Source organism: Aristolochia californica, unplaced genomic scaffold (assembly GCF_029961685.1).
Source record: "Aristolochia californica isolate CCGP_79_NKW_82.1479 unplaced genomic scaffold, dmAriCali1.0.hap1 SCAF_13, whole genome shotgun sequence".
Lineage (NCBI taxonomy): Eukaryota > Viridiplantae > Streptophyta > Magnoliopsida > Piperales > Aristolochiaceae > Aristolochia > Aristolochia californica.
This window is the reverse complement of record NW_027181804.1, coordinates 8,674,874-8,695,704: the sequence shown is the minus strand read 5'-3', so window position 1 is coordinate 8,695,704 and position 20,831 is coordinate 8,674,874. Positions and strand designations below refer to the sequence as shown.

Here is a 20,831-nt window from a genome sequence, read left to right as displayed (position 1 = left end):
AGTGGTGATATGTGCTTGTTGTTGTTTGATGTAACTCAAATAGGATGCCTCAAAGGGGCAGCCATTGTTTTTTTAGAAGTTTAATAATCAAGCAAAGCAAGATAAATTATTAGTGATAGCTAATACAATTAAAATAAAACCTTTCAATATGATTCAGGTCCAATCTATTTGTTGCCATAATGATTGTTAAAAAGAGCAAAAATCCACTCGGTTCAAAGAAAAAAAAGGGATACAAGAAAATATGACAAAATAAAGGATGTACCTTGCATATATAATATAAGCAATTCAGAATTGTAAGAATCTGATTTTCACAGTGAAAAGGGTGTCTTCCATTGAGTCCCAAGAAACAAAACGCAGATGAAAAAGCATGACATGAAGAAAAAAAAGGTATGAAAGTGGGTAGGTAATGAAAAATTAAAAAATAGCCATGAGTCCATAAAGTAGGAGCGATAGTAAGGAAAAAAAGAGATAAAAAAATAAATCACTAAATCCATGGTCAAAACTCATACCCAAACTAAAGCTTTGATATAGTTTAATGCATTTATTTGTGTCTTTACTAGATGGAAGCTACAACATCCATAAAACAAATGGTTACTATTACATCATTTATTAAAAGTAGTATCTATAAGCCATATTTCATGAAGTCTTGTTTTGCCTCTTTGGGGAACTAGAAAACATGAAAGAATGATCACTATCAAGCAACAACAACAACACCCAAAAAAGAAAAAAAGGTAGCAAAATGTACCAAGAAGATGTATAGTTCTTTCCTTCCAAATCATCAACACTTATCTTAAAAGAAACACCTACTTTGTCACATTTAGAAGGAGATTTAACTACTTGGAATTGGAAAATAGATCAATTACTACCGACTTATATAGAAAACAAAAAAAGAACTACAAAAGAGTTAGAACACATTTCATGCAATAGGGTTTAAGATAGAAAACTAATGGAAAATCCATGTTAAATTTCTAACATATTGACTCTTGCATTCTACTCCAAAAAGCATATATGACAACACTTACGATAGAAACATTAAAAGCAAAAGTTGTGGCCTGGTTGTTCCTTGCCATTAGATCACCAAGGTCTAGAGGCACAAATGATGCATAATATCATACAAAAAATAGAAAAATATCAATGTGGTAAATAGATTATCCCAAATCCACTATCCATAATATGATAGAATGACTTTGGAAAGAAGGAAGTGCATCAAGTCTTCATGAGGAAAAAAAGAATTCTTGTATAATGAGGCCGATTGTAGTCATAGTCAGAAATTTCACCTAAAACATAACTTCAAGGGTTGGTTCTTAAAGTTTCCATCGAAAATATAGAATGATGTGACATCTTCAATGAAGTTTACAAACGAAGTTTAAAAATATGGAGAAATGTAAATAGAATAGTATAGCAAAAAACTTACTTGTTTTACCAATCAATCAAGTGGTTGATACCAAACGATTAGTAGATACAAACTAAAACAAGAACAAAAAAGCATAACCAGTATGAACAAAATAAAAACTAAACAAAATAAAAAGATTTTTCCTCAAACCCCATTTCCATCGAGAAGCTTGGGGCTAACAAATTTTCATGTCATAAGCAAACCAATGGAAGGTCAAAAATATTCCAAAAAACACTTGACTTCTCCTACAATAGCAATATATAAAGATAAATATAAATATCGTTAATCACTTGAAAGTAAGAGAAAATGGTTGACAAATAGAAAAAGAAAGAGTGCAACAAACCTCTAAAGCTAAATCAAACCTTACTCATATTGACCTAGAATTGACTCCCATCCATAATTTGATAATAACAAAATTTAATCAAGCTAAAAAATGAAAATTTAACATTTTAGAGGCTTTTCCTCCATGGGACACTAAAATCAAGGTTTGTGCAATAGAACCTGCATATGCATCTTAGGACTTCGAGCTCCATCAATGTGTCAAGTCATCTTGAAGAAGCACCCACGAGTGAAGAAATAAAGATTGGAAGTTTAGAGCCCAAATTGTCTAGAAAATCTGAAGAACTCTATCCATGCAAGATAGTAGCCCAAGTCTTCAAAATTGAGGTAGACATGAAATTTTTGGAGTTGTAAGGTACTTTGCATTCATAAAATGTTTAACTGATGTATATCCAATTTTTAAACATGTTAGAGTTACTTAGGATAACTTTTATCGTACTTTGAAGCCTAGATTAAAAACCTAGTTTTGGCATGATCGATCATTGATTGTCGATGATTGATCATTTAGAATGTGCACTAGCTGTGAATATAGAGCATGGTCAATCAATTAGGGTCATTGATCGATCAAACAAAACTTGGCTATAATGTGCTATAAAGAATGACTAATTAATCCCTTTGGACCAATCGATCAATCACCCTAATCCCTTTGGATTGATCAATCAATTTTGTCTGAACATTAAAAAAATTTTGGGCATGATCACTTATACCAATGGTATCAATCAATCATACAAAATTATGCCTATAAGTTACATAATGTACGATCGATCAAACAAATATCATTGATCAATCATACATGGTTTTGCACAACTACTAGGATCAATGCATGATCGATCAGTGTAGGTGGACTAGTCAATCAACATAAAATTTCTACTTCGCCAAACAAGCATTGATCAATCAATCATCTAAAAGTCTAACAAAAATATAGTCATCACACTTTATTAATCAATCATTACTTTTCATTGATTGATCATTAAGTTATCATATTTTTTCAAATGACCAAATAATGGCTAGTTTAGCTTGGGGAAATGATAACTACACCACGAAATGTGCCTTAGAGAAGTTACTGAGCATTTGTTTGCATACCTACCATATCCAGAGCATTCAACACTTGAAATTAATTTCAAAGTCCATTGTCAGAGAAAAAGAGCCATGTATTGTGCACTTATCTCTCTCAAAAAAAGTATTTCTCCTTGCACTACATTCAATCAAACTCCAAATTTATTTTCATTCGTGCTTCAAAGTTGGAGGCTTGGAGATTCCAAAGGAGAAGGTTGTTTCTGTACCAAATACAAAGGGTATACACATTTCTTCTTTTGTAATTTTTACATTTGTATTCATAGGTTGATCTAGAAGACCTTAATTCTAAATAATTGTTGATTTCTAGGGCCAACACATAAACCCAAGGTATCTCACAGTAAAGAGAGAAGAGAGGAACTCTAGTTCTTGGGAGAAAAGAGAGAAGAAACCAAATGAGAGAAATAAAAGGAAAAGAGAGGTATAAGGATGAATTTGAACCAAGAGGAAGATGCATTAATGTTCTACCCCATGCCTTAAGGTTGTATTTATAATTGTATAGTGTTTACAATGACTACAATGCCCAAGGGCTACATGCTTCAAAAGGAAAAGAAAAATGACAAAAGGATATACACCAACTTGCATAATTAAAATTCTATATCATCTCTATGAAAGCTCTTCTTATTTTCTATCCATGCCACCCCTACACATGTAAAAATTTGTAAACATGGCTTGATATTTGTAAGAGAAAAACTTTGTGATAATTGCCAACATGGAAACAACACAAAAAATCTTTCAAAAACTCAAGAATGTAGTTTCCACCTCTTATGCCCTTCAACTAATCTAATAGCCTCAGACCAAAACATCTTTGGCAATCCCACATGTAATCTCATGCTCCTAGCATACCAAGATGGTTCACACAAACAGGACTGTTAGAAAGGATACCTACATTCGAGGGGAGGAATTTTGTGAGGAAATGTCACAATGGAGGGACCAATTTCAGACTCACAATCAAAGGGCAAGATATTTGAAGTCATTCACCACCAAGAGGATGGTGGAGCCAACTAGACTAGACCTCGGGTTTTGCAACTGTGTTGATAGGTTTTGAGGAGGCAATTGGGCAATACATGAGTTTATTTGAAAGCCCAAAGACCATCTACCCATCGTTGGTGAAAATCTTTTATGACAACTTGGGAATTTATGAGCCATCACTGGGGAAGTTGAAGATCACTTCCAATTCTAGAAAACCTCGATTGAGCATAGTTTCCATGACCTCAACCACATTTTGGGTATCTCCACTGAAGGGCTGAAGATATCGGGGGGGGGGGGGGGGGGGGGGGGTGAGATTGAACTTTTAAAATTTAACACTTGAATTTGATCAATTTAAAATAAAAGCAGGTAAACATAAAATCATGCACACACCACAATAACACAAGATTTTTTTCTCTATGTTTCCCTATTGGTATTCACCGTCCAAGCACCCGTACATAGGAAATTCCACTAACTTTTGCTCTATTGGTTGTAATTTACATAAACGAGATTTTGGCTCTCTTCTAAGCCACGTGTATGCTCAAATACAATATACAAGAAAATATCCTCTAAGATTTAACTAGATTCTACCTCTAGAAAACTTTTCTATCTAGATTCTAAGGTTCTAGATGAACCGCTCAAGAAAAATGAAAAATTACAACAAAAAGAAAAGTTTACACCCTTTGATTCTTGGAGAGATAGTCTTCTCCTTTGAATTGTCTAAGCATCCAACCTTGATGCACACTTTGAAATAGATTTGGAGCTTGACTAAGTGAATGCAGGGAGTTGGTTTTGAGAAGAGTAGAAAGAATTTGCAAAGAATGTTTTTTCTCTCTCAAAAAATGAACTTAGTAAGGATTTGCAATGTAGAATGCTTTGAATGTTGTAGATATGCCCATAAATATTCATCAACCTCTCAAAGGCACATTTGGTGGGGTATTTATACGTTTCCCAAGCCAATCTAGTCGTTGTTTGCCTATTTAAAATAATCCGACATCACATTGATTAATCAATGTAAAGTGAATGATCGATCAATAGAGTATAATGGTTATATTTATGTCAGAAATGGCAAACCAGAGTCCATTCGCTCAGGTATCCATGACAATGTCAAACATTTGTAGTCCCATGAAGTATGTGAAATTCAACTCCACTTGTTGTGTGATCCCCCACAACTAAAAAATATCGACGATCGTGAGTCTGGAGTAGGTACCCTTCACACTCTAGGAGTTTGCTTTAACCCATATAATGCTTTGTCTAATTTGTATATATGGTCAAGGTTACTCATGTCTTCAAAACCTTGAGAGTGTTCTACATAAACTTTTTTTTAATGTACCCATTTAGGAATGCATTCTTGACATTCATTTGGCACAATTTGAATTTCATGTGACAAACATATGCTAATAGAATTCTAATTGCCTCTACTGTTGCCACATGCGCATAGGTTCCAAGGACTTACGGATGGGTCAATCCACGAAACGGCGGGACCAAAAGTATAGTATGATTACACAAAAAAAATTACATGTGATTTTAGGGTCCTATCTCTAGTGATCCGATCGTGTACTTGAGTAATTTTCACTTGACATTTAGACGAGAATTTCAATCTCACACTTATGTATGGTGGGTTCGAGCTGCAACAAAGTGACAATAGTAACAATCTATTTGATGTGACTTCGAGGTGAGAATTTAGTGAAATTAGCTATTGGCACACCTTCTTTGGCTCTTTATGCAGCTTCCACTTAGTTCTACCAAATGACAATGTGATTTCTATTTATAGAAGGGTTAGGGTGATTTAACTACCCCCCTCTCCTTCCCTCATTTCCTCTTTACCAACTCTTCAACCTATGAAAATTTGACAAATGGTAGGACAATATTCTCATCCAAAAAAAATGACATATGATACCAAGTCTTGATCTCATAGGATTTTGACATGTGTCAGATGATGTGAATGATTTTTGTTTATATGAAATTGTTGTTGGCTCCACGTGTTGCTCTTGTGCCAACTCATCAACTTACGTGACTCCTAAGTGGCATCTAAGTAGCATTCTCCTACACTTTGATTTATGTGGTGGCCCGATAAGATTAACTTCATCTTGACCATCGATCAACTTTGATAATCAATCCAAATTTTGATCCAAAGCTGACCTTGACCACTAGTGAACTACTTGACTAAACCTCAATGTTTTAACCATTAAGAGTTTTAACTTTGACCATTTGTGAAACAACAATCAAACTCCTTTGATTTGGATCATTGATCGAGATCGATAATTCTGAAAGTAAATCAAGGTTGGAATTCTATAAGTATAGATAATCACGTAAAAAAATTTACAGAATGAAGTTATACATAAAGAAAATGAGATGATAATTAATTAAACAAATAATCTTTAAAATTTAATTTATTCTTAATTTATGATAACTCTCTATTCAACTCTTGAATTAGATTTTTCTAATGGCCAATCAGTTTACGCCACCTCGTATCGATACGCGCCTGCCTGAAATATCCATTATCAACTGGGACGATTGAAATCTCCGTCACCAGCGGTTACCAAAGCTTGCAGCGGAGTTGCCAATGCTGCAGTGAAAGTACAAAAGTAACCTCCCACTTTTTAAAAAATTTGTTTTTTGTTTTTTGAACCACGCTTATTATCCGTCTGTCCTCGCAGTGGCTCCTTGGTTATTTCCAGAACAAAAAGGACCATTTCGTTTTGACTCCAGATTCGCTGTCCCAACTGAAGCTCGACACTCGGCCTGCGTGCGATCAGTCGGAACTCTTCCATAAATTTGGATTGGTGAACTGGGCATTCTTTTCCTCTGAATCAACAGCTCAAAATGTCCATCTCGGTGCCTTCTTCATTCTCCCCTGCTCTCTTCAACCCTTCTCTTCAGGTTTTTCTTCCAACTTTTATCCGTGCTGGTCTATGATTCTTCCTTATGTTAATTCCCTCTCGATCTTTACCTCTTTGTTTGTTTTCATCAGGGTGGAAGATGGAAGTTGACTGTTCGCTCGATGCCTCATTTGCTCGCAAAAGTGAAGACATCGTATCCGAGAATCCGTGCTTCTGTGGGCAACTCCTCGTCGGTTGAAACTGGTATTTTGCCCTTCTAATTGATGTCGGGAGCTATAGTGCGGTAGTTTTTTGTTGCCTATCATTTCTCTATATTTGTTTTGGCAGATGCGAGATCGGAATTTGATGCCGTGTCTAGCTTTAGCGAGATTGTTCCGGATACTGTCATTTTTTACGATTTCGAGAGGTGATTCATGAATACGTCTTTTGCTGTGATGATTGATAATCCCATTCTTCGTGTTTTCTTTATTTTATCTTTTTCTTATTCTTTTTCTTGTTCGCATTTGTCTCTGAAATTTTCATGAACTATAGGTTTCCTCCAACAGCTGCCACTGTTAGCTCTTCTTTTCTTCTTGGAATTTCCAGCCTCCCGGATACAAAATTTAAGGTTGGGACTCGGTTACTGATTTTGAATATAAAAGAAATCATTTGTCGTTTACAACGCCCAGAATACAGAAAGAAAGAAAGTCGATCTCTTTCTTCTTTGGGTCGTTATATTTATTCTATTGGAGTAAATTGATGTAGAAGAATAATTAGTGCAGAATGCTATTGAAACTGCTCTTGCTGATGGTGAATGTTATACACAAGAAGATTCCACTGTCCGTCTGTCTTGTTTCTACAATAAGGTTAGAGTTGTGAGCATTATGTAATTAACTTGTATGCTTATTAGAATTTATTGTGTTACTAAATACAGTTTGTTATTTTGCAGGCTCTGGTGAAAGTTGGAGCTGATCTGGCAAAGTTGGTTCCTGGTCGGGTGTCCACCGAAGTTGATGCTCGTCTGGCTTATGACACTCATAGCATTATTCGAAAGGTAGTGCTGTCAACTGATTTTCCTAAACAGTCGCACTGCCTGCTCATTTATTCTACTTGGACTCATAGTAGTATTGATTACTAGATATTGGAAGCTCTATGTAATTTCTCTTTATGTTGGTCTATATAGATTTTTGCTGCGGGTTTGTCTCATATGCTCTGGTTAGAAGAACAAATATTCAATTAAGGGTTGGTTTCTGGCACATTATTGGCCTATCTAAATTTGTCATTTGAAAGTCAACATCTTCACTGTGTTTCTATCAGTTTCAGACATTTGCAAATATTATTGCTTGTTTCATGCTTAATACAATCTGATAAATTTAAAATGTATCGGTTGTTTGCATAGTTGCGTGATGGTGTTGTCTTCTCTTGATTCATACTAATGAAGTATCATTGGAGATGAAGTTGATATATGACATGTAGAAAGGGAGGAAGGTAAATTACTAACAAAGTAAACTTAAAAAAACTAAAAAATCTTTCCAGAATAATTGTTTCACCAGCTATGCTTTATGAAGTAGAATGTTGGACAGGGAAGAAGGACCATCTACCGGAAGGTCAGGGTCGCATATTTGTACATGATGGGGGTGAACATATGAACAAACTAAGAAACACAAAGATAAAAGTTAAAATACTAGGGAGCAACATGGATTGCATTAGATTTCTCAAAAAAAAAAAAAAAGATTCATTAGAAGAAAATATAGGAGTCGTTTGATGATTTGGATGTGTTCAAAAGAGGCCAAAAAAAAAAGATTCATTAAAAGAAAATATTGAAGGAGCCATTTGATGGTTTGGATGTGTTCAAAAGAGGCTGAATAATGCATGAATTAGGTGGAACTAGTAAGTGATAACAGAAAAAGGAGGTGGATTCGTATTATAGCTGCAGCTTATTGTGATGATGATGAAAAGACTTGATATCATGATTTATATTGTTAAGGAATAGTTCCACATGGATTAGTGAGTACAAAGATCTTGAGTTTATTAGTTGGGAAAGAGGTTTCTTAAGTTGGCTAGTCATTTTGGGATAGGCCTTGGACGACCCAACTTTACACATATCAATACATGGATGTGACTGGAACTTATTTTACTTTAAAGGAAAGTGACCTGGACGAATAGCTGCCCGATGTTATAAGAACCAGACTAGCCACTGAATCAGGGCATGGCTGGTTCAGTTGGGTTGGTTCAGCTAGTGGTTGAATTGTTATGACATTATTATGTGGAAGAGATTTTTTTGAGTTTTTATTTACTATATTTTCTTATTTTTACAAGATTTAGCTGTCAAGTGATGTCAAATTTCTTATTGTGTTCTGAGAGGTCACAAGGCTGAGTCTTGATCCCCTCATTTAACATTATGTTGCAAACTTTTAAATTTGAAACTGAAATGATAGAGGAGGCTTTGTCAAAAAAAAAAAAAAAATGATAGAGGGAAATCTTAGCTACATCAATTCAGACAGCTTTGACCAGGCTGGTTTGTGCTTAAGTTTATTTTCTGTCAGCTGGCTTTCAGGGAAAAACAGGAGTTACCTATCTATGAATGCACAGGACCTTGGTTCTAGTTAAACCCATGTGGCAATCTATCCATGAACTAGACTGGACCATGGTTCCAGCAAAACCCATTTGAACTGGGTGATCCACATAGATTTTAATAACAATGGCTACTACTAGTTCAGCTATTTTTACCACTTTATTATTATCTACATTTTATCATTCAAAATTGAAAAGTAATATAAAATATGAAAAATTCTGACATTAGATCAAAAGCTAATGGACGAATTAGAAAATGGGTGCACCTAAATTTCACGGAGCTGAGTCCATCTTTCTCATTTCCTTTACATTTTTTACCTCTTTTATGTTGTTGATGGGCTCAAACTACATATGGGCATCGGAGTGGACCACCCTAGTATGAAATACGTTTAAGGGCCTAGCATTTGTTTTTCCATCAACTTGCGCTTTTGTTGTGCTGCCTAGGTACTGAAATTTGGTTTTAGAACAATTTTCTCTTCATGAGTTTTAATCATAGATGTGGTGGCCTATGGAAAGGGTTACATGGTGCCAAAGTGAGGGCCATCACAAAGGAGAAGCACTTTGTGATCTATGTGTGAAGGCTTCCTTAGAATGGTCCTTTTTGCACATTGATGCAAAACTATGGACTGTTATGCACCTATGGAGATCAGTCTGGCTGTAGGATTCATATTGGTTCAATGGGAGCTTTATTTGTTCAATCAGCTTTGGAGCATCCCATGAATTGTTTAGACATATAGCTTATGCTTTATCTGCTCGAGAAATGGAAATATTTACCCTATTCTACAGGTTGTGAGAGTGCATGTCTAAACCTCTAGGTAAATCATATGGTTGAAATACTTTGCCCAACCGTTAGATAGCAAGTTAATGTATCAAGAGTTTTTTTTTTTAGTGAAATAAATTGTTTTTTACTATAAGCTCTTAGGCATCAAAACAAGATTTTTGGTATGAAGGTAATTAGAAATGGTGATATGAGACAGTGTTTTTACTTGAGCATTGAATTCACAGTGGTTATGAAGAGGGAATATTGGGTTTGTTGGGTGTCACATCATTTGATTGAAGGTGCTAATGTTACACTTAGTGCAGGTGCATGAACTGCTAAAGCTATACAGTGAAGTAGAAATTCCTCCAGAGTGTCTGTTATTCAAAATTCCTTCAACGTGGCAGGTAAGTTTATGAATGTTGAGGTTATACTTTTTGATTCTTGAAGCTCTCTATTTGGAAAAAGATCATAGCAATTTATACTGGTGAACATTTCTTGAGCTAACCTCATTATCGACTTGTTTCCCTGTTCAGGGTATAGAGGCCTCAAGAGTGCTGGAATCTGAAGGCATACAGACACACTTAACCTTTGTTTATAGGTAGGCAGGTTTTATTCTGATTTTATTAAAACAAAAAGAACTTCTCCTTTTGCTTACTGGATAACGGATTGCATTTTGAAGTTCAGCTCAATTTATGATGAACAATAATTAGCAAATGTATCATGTTTGAAGTATGTGGGATTTATTGCTTTTCCTGATCCTTGTTTGTCTCTCTTCATTGCCTTGTTGTTGGATATTCTTTTTGTCTTAATGTAGAATGATTATATTTTTTTATCATTGGTTGGGTTGTAGTAGGCAATGATGTTCTTTGTTTCACCTGTATATTCTCTTCGGCAATCTTCGGCAATCTTCATCTAGAGATTCACATCAGATGGTCTGGTCATCTATGAAATGCCAATAGGTTGAAGTCAAACACACTATTGTTCAAGATATAAAATGTCCTTTTATGTCGGAAGAGGATGGGAAATGTTAATATGATTTTTTTTATTTTGAAAAAAAATCATATTAACATTTCCCATCGTCTTCCTACATAAAAGGACATTTTATATCTTGAACAATAGTGTGTTTGACTTCAACCTATTGGCATTTCATAGATGACCAGACCATCTGATGTGAATCTCTAGATGAAGATTGCCGAAGATGGTTTCCTAGTTCCACGATCATGAAGATAAAATCTATTCATTCTTGCATAAAGGCATTTATTCTCTTTTTATTCCTATAATTTTATATTTAGTACTTCTCACGTTACTCAATATATATGTATATATATAGTACAACTGCTGACCGACAAGATTGAAGCCATGCTTTTTTCTAGAATGTATGTGCTACCTTTTGTTTCATGGGCTCTGGTGAGAGACGTTTATGAGCAACAGTATCTAATCCTGTTATAGCTTGGTCATGCTTTTGCAGCTTTTCTCAAGCAGCGGCTGCAGCTCAGGCTGGTGCTTCAGTTATCCAGATTTTTGTTGGTCGCTTAAGGGTAAACTTCTTTATTTGTAGAAAGCAAAAGTCTTGTACCTCTAATTGATGAAATCATGATAGAAAGATTATATTTCCACAGGATTGGGCACGACATCATTCTGGTGATCCTGAGATTGAAGCTGCACAAAAGAGGGGAGAAGATCCAGGAGTAGCTTTGGTTAGTTTCATATACTGCATTTTCATGTATCAAATAGAAAAGATCAAAAGCTTCTCAAGAACCATGATTAGCTTCGGTTGGTTCCTTACACTGCATTGTCATGTATCATATAAAATCAAAAGGTTCTCAAAACTAGTAAAGAGACTGGCTTTGATTAGCTTCATTTACAACAATTTGAAATATCTTCTGCTCTCGTGGAATCTTGGGACAATCTGCAACAAATTATTTTTGTAGTCAATGAACTTTTCTATTTGGTAGTCAAGAATTTGAGGAGACCCCTAACTTTCTATCAACCAGGAAAAGTAGAACTAACATCTGAAGATACATCTTGCTATACTTGTGCAGGAGTTGTCATCTGGCTTTAATAGATTAGCTGAATATGCTAACCATAAGCAGCACTAGGTTAGTTTCCTGAAAGATTCGGAATATGTAATAAAATTTTATATGGATTATGCATACCAGTCATTAGACAGTAATGGAATATAAAAACATTTGCATAAAGTTGGTATTTGGAAAAACTTACACTGCTGGAAAATGAAGTTGTGTTGCTCTCTGTCTTTAAGCACAAGTGCCACTGATTTGCAGATAACCAAGGCATACAATTACATTCACAAATATGGGCATAAATCAAAGTTGATGGCTGCTGCAATCCGCAACAAGCAGGATATATTAAGTCTTCTAGGGTAGGATTGCCATGTCTTATACTTGACCATGTCTATGCATAACTTGAATCTCTGTTAACAACACAAATATGATTTTTGGGTGTTTCTTGTTTAGGGTTGATTATATAATCGCACCATTGAAGATATTGGATTCACTCAAAGAATCCGTTACCCCACCAGATACGAAGTATTCATTTATTAGGAGGCTATCTCCTAGCACTGCCATGACCTATGATTTTAGCAAAGAAGAGGTAACTTAACCCTTTTTTCTGCTTTTAAAAAAACAAAATGGGGTCACCATCCCTGACATTTATGAATTTGTTTTTTGCTTGTCGCCAGCTTGTGAAGTGGGACCAGTTAACCTTTGCATCAGCAATGGGACCTGCTGCTGAAGAGCTGCTGGGCGCTGGATTGGAAGGATACATGAATCAAACGAAGCGAGTGGAGGAACTGTTTGGAAAAATTTGGCCACCCCCAAATGTTTAAAGTTTGCTGTGCACACAGGTTTGAGCTTCCTGTCGTTTTTGAGTATTTTATTTCCAACAAGAGATTAGCACTATTTTGTAAGAATGCTCAAAAGATCCAAATCATGCACATGCAACTATTGAAGCAGATCAAGATGTGGTCGAACTTGAGACAAATCCAACATGGGCAGAGATGGTGCAATTATTTATAAATTGAAACTCTAAACGAGACAAATCGCATTCCGAATGGAAAAGAAATCGAATGTGGCTCTGCAATTATCTCATCTTTCTGTCCACGATATATCAAAAAAATGAAAAAAGTGAGACATTTATTTGGAAAAAAAACAACAAATAAATGAAATCCATGTATGAGTTTGGTGATATCTGATCTCACACATTTCCATTGTCTCCATCGATGACACTTTTGACAGGTAGATGATGCACCTGTGACAGGCAGGTACATTCTCTTGTCAACAACTATTAAAAAAATAATTTTTATGAAAGTTTTTAGAGGAAAGAAAAATTAGAGAAATTTTTTTATAGATAATAAAAATTATAAAATAAATAATTAAAGTCTATCAATAATAATTTAATATTTATATATATATTTTAGTTCTTAGACTTGTATATAATTTTAATTTTAATAATTAATTTTTTTTAACTTATTTTTCTTTTCTTTTATTTTCTCCCTCACTTTCAAGTGAATGAAATTTTCTTAAAAAAAAAATCTCTAATAGAAATATGGTTCAAAGAAAAATAATTTTTTTACTTCAGTTTTCTATGATGACACAAACGAACCGTGGTTTCTAATTTGGAACAGAAATCGGGAGAATGTCCGTGGCTTCAACCAATCGAGGAGGATTATCTCCTCACGTGGGCTCATGAGAGGTGGAGAACAAAGAAAAACAAAACAATAGCCCGAGGGAGTAGATGGTTCGATGGTCAAACTGAGGAGTCACTGCCAGCAATGCGAACAAAATAAACGGCGAACCACACGTAGCGATTTCATTGGTTGATAATGGACTTCTCTCTGATTTGTCTCCGACCAACTGGGAGTCTGCACACCTTGAACCCACCTCTGCTCACCGCATCCCCCTCTCCGCCTCTCCATCGCCGGGATCTGACTCCCCTGTTCCTCTCCCCCCTTATTTAAACCCTTCCTCCTCATCCTCCTTCTCCTGCAACTCCGTTCCTTTCTGGCATCATGGAAAGCCACCCCGACTCTGCGCGATCTGATCACGACATTGAAGGCGCCGTTCCTTGCTCCTACCTGCCTCTCGCCGCCGATGAAGGGGGCGAGGCCGTGGCCCCGGTCAGGCGGAGGTCGTTCGGAGTCTTTACCGGGATTGTGTCCACGATCGGGCTGTTCGCTCTGCTGATTGTCGTTTTCGGTGGGAATGGTGCATCGGTGGTGGGGAGAGACGGTGGTGGTGGTGGTGATGAAGTCATCTCGGGGTCAGACACTTGGTCGCGAGGGGTGTCCGAGGGCGTTTCGGAGAAATCGGTGCGTTCGTTTCTGGGCGCCGGGAAGCAGTATGATTGGACTAATGATATGCTCTTGTGGCAGAGGACTGCCTACCATTTTCAGCCGGAGAAGAATTGGTTGAACGGTACCTTTCTTCGTCTGTTAATTAATCCCTTCTCTTCTTTCTCGCTTTTCTTTTGTGGCTCTTCTCTTTCATTGTATTTAAATTTTCCAACAGAAGGATATACCTTGCCCTTTTTTGTTATTGATTCCGTTTCCTTTTTGTTTCTGTCGTCGACGCCGGATTCGGTTCTCCTCTGCTTCAGATCCTGACGGTAAGAAATCAAACTGATCGATCACTACTTGCTTTTGATTTACATCTTTTACTAAGCAAATCAATCAAGCGAGCAGGACGGTATGAATAGTGATTACATATCAAAATGTGTTCTTGGTAAAGGTTTTCCTGCCTTTTTCAGATACCAAGTAGTATTCCCTTTTCCTGGTTGCTGTGTCAACTTAGAACAAGATATCCTAAACAATTTGTCCTTCAATCTTGTAAGGTTTTTTATATCTTTTAACGGGCTTTCATTTTTTTGGCTGAGAACAAAAATTAGCTGTAGAATGCGAGCGTTTCAGGTATCCAGAAATGGATTCTCTTCGCCGTAATTTTCTGGCTTTTAGGAGTTCGATTTATGTCTACGGCATGGTTTTTTTACCAGCAAGGACATTAAAATAATGAATCCGCCACTAAAGGTTGTTGCCTTTTCCAGATTAGATGAAACAGTTTCCACTTAAATGCTCTGAAAAAACTAATTTACGAATTAGTGATGGACTAGAGGATGTGATTTAACAGGAAAAAATATATGTGAGTGGTCGATCTTGGCATTATTGACGAAATGGGATAAGAAAGCGATGAGCACAAACGCAGTTTGTTACATCAATCGCGATCTGGAGGATTTGAGAATTTGGAAAATTTGGGAATGGAGTCGGGTTTTATCAGGATTCCTGTTTTTTTGTTGACGATAATGGCCGAATTAATGCAGGTCCTCTCTTCTACAAGGGATGGTATCACCTCTTTTACCAATACAACCCGGACAGCGCAGTGTGGGGCAACATCACATGGGGCCACGCCGTCTCCCGCGACATGGTACACTGGTACCACCTCCCGCTCTCCATGGTTCCCGACCGTTGGTACGACATCAACGGCGTCTGGACCGGCTCCGCCACTTTCCTCGTCGATGGCAAGCTCGTCATGCTCTATACCGGTTCCACCAAAGAATCCGTCCAGGTTCAGAACCTGGCAATACCGGCGGATGAGAAGGACCCTCTCCTTCTCGACTGGATCAAGTACGACGGCAACCCAGTTCTCCTCCCGCCGCCGGGCATCGGTCCCAAGGACTTCCGCGACCCCACCACCGGCTGGGTTGCTCCCGACGGCACATGGCGGATCTCCATCGGATCCAGGATAAACACCACCGGCCTCGCGCTGGTGTATAAGACCAAGGACTTCAAGACGTTCGACCTCTTGGAAGGAGTGCTGCACGCGGTGCCCGGCACGGGCATGTGGGAGTGCGTCGACTTCTACCCGGTGTCGACCTCCGGGAAAGAGGGGCTTGATACGTCGGCCAACGCACCGGGCGTGAAACACGTACTCAAGGCGAGTCTGGACGACGACAAGCACGATTACTACGCGATTGGAACTTACAACCTGGAAGCGAACACCTGGACTCCGGACGATCCGGAGATCGATGTCGGGATCGGATTCCGGTACGACTACGGCAAGTTTTATGCGTCCAAGTCGTTCTACGATCAGAACAAGAAGCGTAGGGTGCTCTGGGGATGGATCGGGGAAACCGACAGCGAGCGCAACGACCTCAGGAAGGGCTGGGCCTCCCTCATGACCATGCCTCGGATCGTCTCTTTCGACAACAAGACCGGAACCCATCTCCTTCAATGGCCGGCGGAGGAAGTCGATAGCTTGAGGCAGGGCATTACAGAATTCGACGACGTTAAGTTGAACCCAGGATCAGTCGTGCCACTGGACGTTGGCACAACCACTCAGGTGAGTACTCCGGTGATTCCTCTTCCCGTAAAGATCGATTTAAGTTCTCTGACGAGACACTTCTTACATTTTGATCGAATTGTTTAATCGTTGGTGGAACCAGTTGGACATCAGTGCCGAATTCGAGGTATCGAAGGAAGCTTTGGAAGAGATTATGGAAACCGATGTTGTGTATAACTGCAGCACCAGCGATGGTGTCGCGGGAAGAAGCAAGTTGGGTCCGTTTGGTCTACTGGTTCTGGCCGACGAGAGCCGCTCCGAGCAGACAGCCGTGTACTTCTACATCGGAAAGGGCAGTGACGGCAATCTTAAGACTTTCATCTGCCAAGATACACTAAGGCAAGCTCTGGTTTTCTGCTCGTCTCAGTCTAATCTCATGGATCACATAGATCAGGTTCACCAAACTTATTAAAACCACAATTTCCATTGATGGGCAGGTCTACAAGAGCAAACGACCTCATCAAGAGAGTATACGGAAGCGTCGTCCCCGTCCTCGACGGTGAAAAATTTGCAGTGAGAGTTCTGGTAAGTTCTGATATACAAAAAACAAATGAAGTTCTGATATAGAAATGAATCCTGTAAAAAAGAGGTACTAAGGTGACGATAATTTACACGAGATCAATACTTTTCATTCAGGTGGATCATTCGATAGTGGAAACTTTCGCTCAAGGCGGGAGAACCTGCATCACATCCCGGGTGTATCCAACCAGGGCAATCAACAGTGCAGCACGAGTCTTCCTCTTCAATAATGCCACAGGGACCCAGGTCACAGCCACTTCAGTCAAGATATGGCAGATGAATTCAGCCTTCATTCGCCCATTTGATTTCGAAAGCCAGCCTGCTTGAGAAACGATTTACTATTAGTGCCCCGTTTATTATTCTCTCCTCTTTCGACGGCAAGCTTGTTGCTATCGCTCGGAGATAGTGTAGAAAATTTTGTTCTGTAGGGATAGATTTAGCTCTGAAATCGTTCTTGCACCATTTTATGAAATCTTCTGCTGGTTTCTGTGACTTCGATCGTTCTTCACATAGGAGGCTGAGACGATCAGGAACGATCAGGATCTCGAATGTATTTTACAATGGGAATTTCACCAAAATAACCATTTAAACAACTTATTTTGAAAAACAAGGATGTCATCAAATTATTTTAAAAAATACCCAACTTGGACCGGTCTACTGCACATGTGTACAGTCAAAGGCAACATGTAAGCTTTGACTCCTTACATGTCACCTTATCATGAACATGTCGTCTGCCATGTCATTATTTTACCACGTCATCTGCCATGTAAGCTGTCATGTCATTAAATAAAAAATTAAATATTTTTTTAAAAAATAAAAAAATCAAATACTCTTTATTTCCCCTCTCATCTTTCTCCTCTCTTCTCCTCTCGCCCTCTTGCCGCTGCTCGGCCTCGGCCTCCTTTCCTCTCCTTTCGCCCTCTCGCCGCCGCTTGGCCTCGGCTTCCTCTCCTCTCCTCTAGCCCTCTCGCCACCGCTTGGCCTCGGCCTCCTCTCCTCTCCTCTCTCCTCTAGCTGCTGTCGCTCAGCCTCGGCCTCCTCTCCTCTCCTCTCCTCTCCCCCCCTCTCCTCTCCCCTCTCGCAGTGCCTGCTGCCGCCACTCCCCACCGCTCGGCCTTGACCTCGCCCTTGATGCCCCCCTCTTAATTAAAAAATTAAAAAATATTTTAAATCGATAAAAAATATGTTAAATTAGTAAGAGTAAGACTTTTTAATTAATTATATATTTATTTTATTTTTAATTATTTTAAATATAAGGTAATAATAAATTTGAAAAAAACGTATTGATAAATTTGATTTTTAAACTCAAAACTAAAATTTTCAAATTTTTTTATTAAAATAATTTTAAATCGATAATAAAAAGGTGTTAAAATGGTAAGAGAAAGATTTTTTATAACTTATTATTTTAAATATAAGTTAATAAAAAGTGTACCGGTACATTTATTTTTTAAACTCAAGTAAAATTTTCATATTTATTCGGTTAATAAATATTTTTAATTGATAAGAAAAGGTATTGTCAGATCTTTAATTAACTAATATATATTTTTAATAATTTATTATTTTGTAAATAATGTGATAAAAATTATACAAATAAATTGTATTTTTAAACTCTAAAATGATTTTTTTGTATATTTTTTCAATTTATAAATATTTTAAACCTAATTAGTATACTTATTTTATTTTTTATTTTTTAAAATATTAAGTAATAAAAAGTGTAAGGATAAAAAATTTTAATTAATAAATATTTTTATTGCTTTTAAATGGTGTTAAATAAGTAAAAGTTAATTTTTTAATAATTTATTATTTTAGATATAAGGTAATAAAAAGTGTATTTTATTTTTTATGTTTTTTTTAAAACATTATTCAATTTTTTATCATTTAATGATGTGGCAACTGACATGACAGAAGATGTAGCAAAATAATGACGTGGCAAACGACATGTTCATCTTACTTCACTGCACTGATGATATGGCGACATGTAAGCAGTCAAAGCTTACATGTCGCCTTTGACTGTACATATGTGCAGTGGACTGGTCAAAGTTGGGTATTTTCAAAATAATTTGATGACATCGTTGTTTTTCAAAATAGTTGTTTTAAATGGTTATTTTGGTGAAATTCCCTTTTACAAACGATGGGAAGAATAATGAGATTATAGAGATGGAATTTAAATTTGCTAGTAAAAATGATATAAACGGTGTCAGTCTCCTGCGTTCATATAAGGAGAAGAAGAATGAAACCTTATTTATATGAAGAAATCAGTCTCGTCTGCTTAGATTGAACTTTTCCAGTAGGAGAAGTAAATCAAAGTTAGGTTTAAAATGATCTGCTATTTACTTACAGGATTTTATACACAATAATATAGGCTATAATAGTTCATATGCGTTGTAACGGGTGCTACACCTATAACTGTAATGCTATCGGAGATTTTCAGTAACACCGGCCCACAGACGACATGTCCTTGCCGGCACTGCTAGAGCCCCTTCCCTCTGCGTGGTCTCAGTGGAAAACTAGAGGACCTAACTAAGAGTGTGAGCATCTCTCGCATCAGTTGTGAATACTACAATTGAGCCTAGAACTTTGGATACTAAGCTCAGCTTGTTGGCATCAAATTGAACATCTCCACAGTTCATAATTGATTTTCAAATTGTAGCAACTCCTTGTTGAGAGAGAGAGAGAGGTTAAAATTACATTAATAAAATTAAATTTTAATTTCAATAACATGGACACATTTTTAAATTTATGTGAAGTAATAAAAAAAATTAAATTACACATAAATATATTTTATCGCATTTAAATTAAATTAAAATAAAACATAGAAACTTATTTCAATTATAAATATTGAATAATTTGTATAATTGCATTTATTTATTCATTTATATTTATATATAAATTTGATTAATTTGAGTAAATATACACATTACTATGGACATAATAAGTGCAAATTAAAACATTAAATTAAAAATTCAAACAAATTAAATACATACAGAAAAAAATTTAAATACAAAGAACTACATTAACAAAATAAAATATAAATATAAATTATTAGTTCATAAAATTTTAATTTTTTTGCTCAATGATAAGATATTTGTTTACGTTCAATAAATATTTGAAATTATTTCTTACCAAAAACTTTTTACTGCTAAATACCACTTTTGTCATAATCGGATCAAACATGATGATTCAACCCGATTGAATCAGAATCAATCTTTCTCCAGTTCTCACATATGGAAAAAGGTTTTGTCTTAAAACATGAATACCTGGCTAGTTGGTCTAATCTAAACTTGAACTAGACTAGTTAATTTAATTTGATTCAATAATTCTCTTATGAAGAAATAGTGAGATAGTTTTTCCTAGAGAGAGGATTCAAAGCCATGACCAAGTACCAACATAAAAAATATAGTATCAATCAACCAAAGATTGATACTTCAACAAAATAACATATGTATAAAAAATGAGAAGGTGGCCAATTGGACCCAGTCCAACTAATAGTTGAATCCAATCTAACCCGATTGGACCAAAATCACTCATCCTACTGGTTTGATGGCTAGTTCAATGTTAATGACATTGTTAAATAGTATAAATTTCTCGATGATAATTAATTTTTTTGCTAAAGGTTAAGATATTAATTAACAATGTAAAATAAATATTCTAATTAATATTTTATAATTTTTTTATCACTATAGTATACATTTCTTGACAAAATTAAATTTTTTCTACTAACAGTATAAATTTATCAACTCAATTTATAATTCACCGTAAAGGTTTAAAATATTTATTTATATTATAAAATTATATAAATTTTCTGTAAAATTTAAATTTTATAGCTAATAGTATACTTGTTTGGTGAAATATAAATTTCACCACTAAAAGTTAAGAAATTAATAGTATACATTTGTCTGCAAATTTAAATTTTGCTGCTAAAGGTTAAGAAATTTGTTTACATTATAAAATACATATTCTAAATTATTTTTGGCAAAAGTTTATGGCTGTAAATAGTAGTGAAATTTAAATTTGATTGTGAATAATTTTTT

At 36.3% G+C, this 20,831-nt stretch overlaps 3 protein-coding genes across 3 annotated transcripts; 2 read left to right on the top strand and 1 right to left on the bottom strand.

Annotated features, from left to right (window-relative positions):
• The first annotated feature begins 6,466 nt into the window (after nt 1-6,466).
• On the top strand, nt 6,467-12,931 carry LOC137948254 (uncharacterized). Its single transcript, XM_068794266.1, has 13 exons — nt 6,467-6,658; nt 6,750-6,861; nt 6,946-7,024; nt 7,150-7,225; nt 7,380-7,463; nt 7,547-7,651; nt 10,255-10,335; nt 10,465-10,529; nt 11,400-11,469; nt 11,551-11,628; nt 12,214-12,311; nt 12,406-12,541; nt 12,630-12,931. The coding sequence occupies exons 1-13, from the start codon at nt 6,602-6,604 to the stop codon at nt 12,774-12,776; spliced, it is 1,188 nt and encodes a 395-aa protein (XP_068650367.1). The 5' UTR covers nt 6,467-6,601; the 3' UTR covers nt 12,777-12,931.
• An 815-nt stretch (nt 12,932-13,746) lies between these two features.
• Nucleotides 13,747-17,381, top strand: LOC137947932 (beta-fructofuranosidase, soluble isoenzyme I-like). The gene is made up of 6 exons (XM_068793791.1): nt 13,747-14,364; nt 14,546-14,554; nt 15,263-16,281; nt 16,385-16,620; nt 16,719-16,806; nt 16,918-17,381. The coding sequence occupies exons 1-6, from the start codon at nt 13,959-13,961 to the stop codon at nt 17,125-17,127; spliced, it is 1,968 nt and encodes a 655-aa protein (XP_068649892.1). The 5' UTR covers nt 13,747-13,958; the 3' UTR covers nt 17,128-17,381.
• A 241-nt stretch (nt 17,382-17,622) lies between these two features.
• On the bottom strand, nt 17,623-18,778 carry LOC137947609 (uncharacterized). Its single transcript, XM_068793414.1, has 2 exons — nt 18,762-18,778; nt 17,623-17,941 (listed from the first exon to the last, which is right to left on the bottom strand). Exons 1-2 carry the CDS (start codon nt 18,776-18,778, stop codon nt 17,623-17,625), a joined length of 336 nt encoding a protein of 111 aa, XP_068649515.1.
• Nucleotides 18,779-20,831: the final 2,053 nt, after the last annotated feature.

Bases quoted from the DNA above. Each gene is read 5' to 3' on its own strand.
- LOC137948254 (XM_068794266.1), top strand. From the start codon at position 6,602: ATGTCCATCTCGGTGCCTTCTTCATTCTCCCCTGCTCTCTTCAACCCT. The intron at 6,862-6,945 runs GTATTTTGCCCT...TTGTTTTGGCAG, and splicing joins CTCCTCGTCGGTTGAAACTG to ATGCGAGATCGGAATTTGAT. The intron at 7,652-10,254 runs GTAGTGCTGTCA...CACTTAGTGCAG, and splicing joins CTCATAGCATTATTCGAAAG to GTGCATGAACTGCTAAAGCT.
- LOC137947932 (XM_068793791.1), top strand. From the start codon at position 13,959: ATGGAAAGCCACCCCGACTCTGCGCGATCTGATCACGACATTGAAGGC. The intron at 16,282-16,384 runs GTGAGTACTCCG...TGGTGGAACCAG, and splicing joins ACGTTGGCACAACCACTCAG to TTGGACATCAGTGCCGAATT. The intron at 16,621-16,718 runs GCAAGCTCTGGT...ATTGATGGGCAG, and splicing joins ATCTGCCAAGATACACTAAG to GTCTACAAGAGCAAACGACC.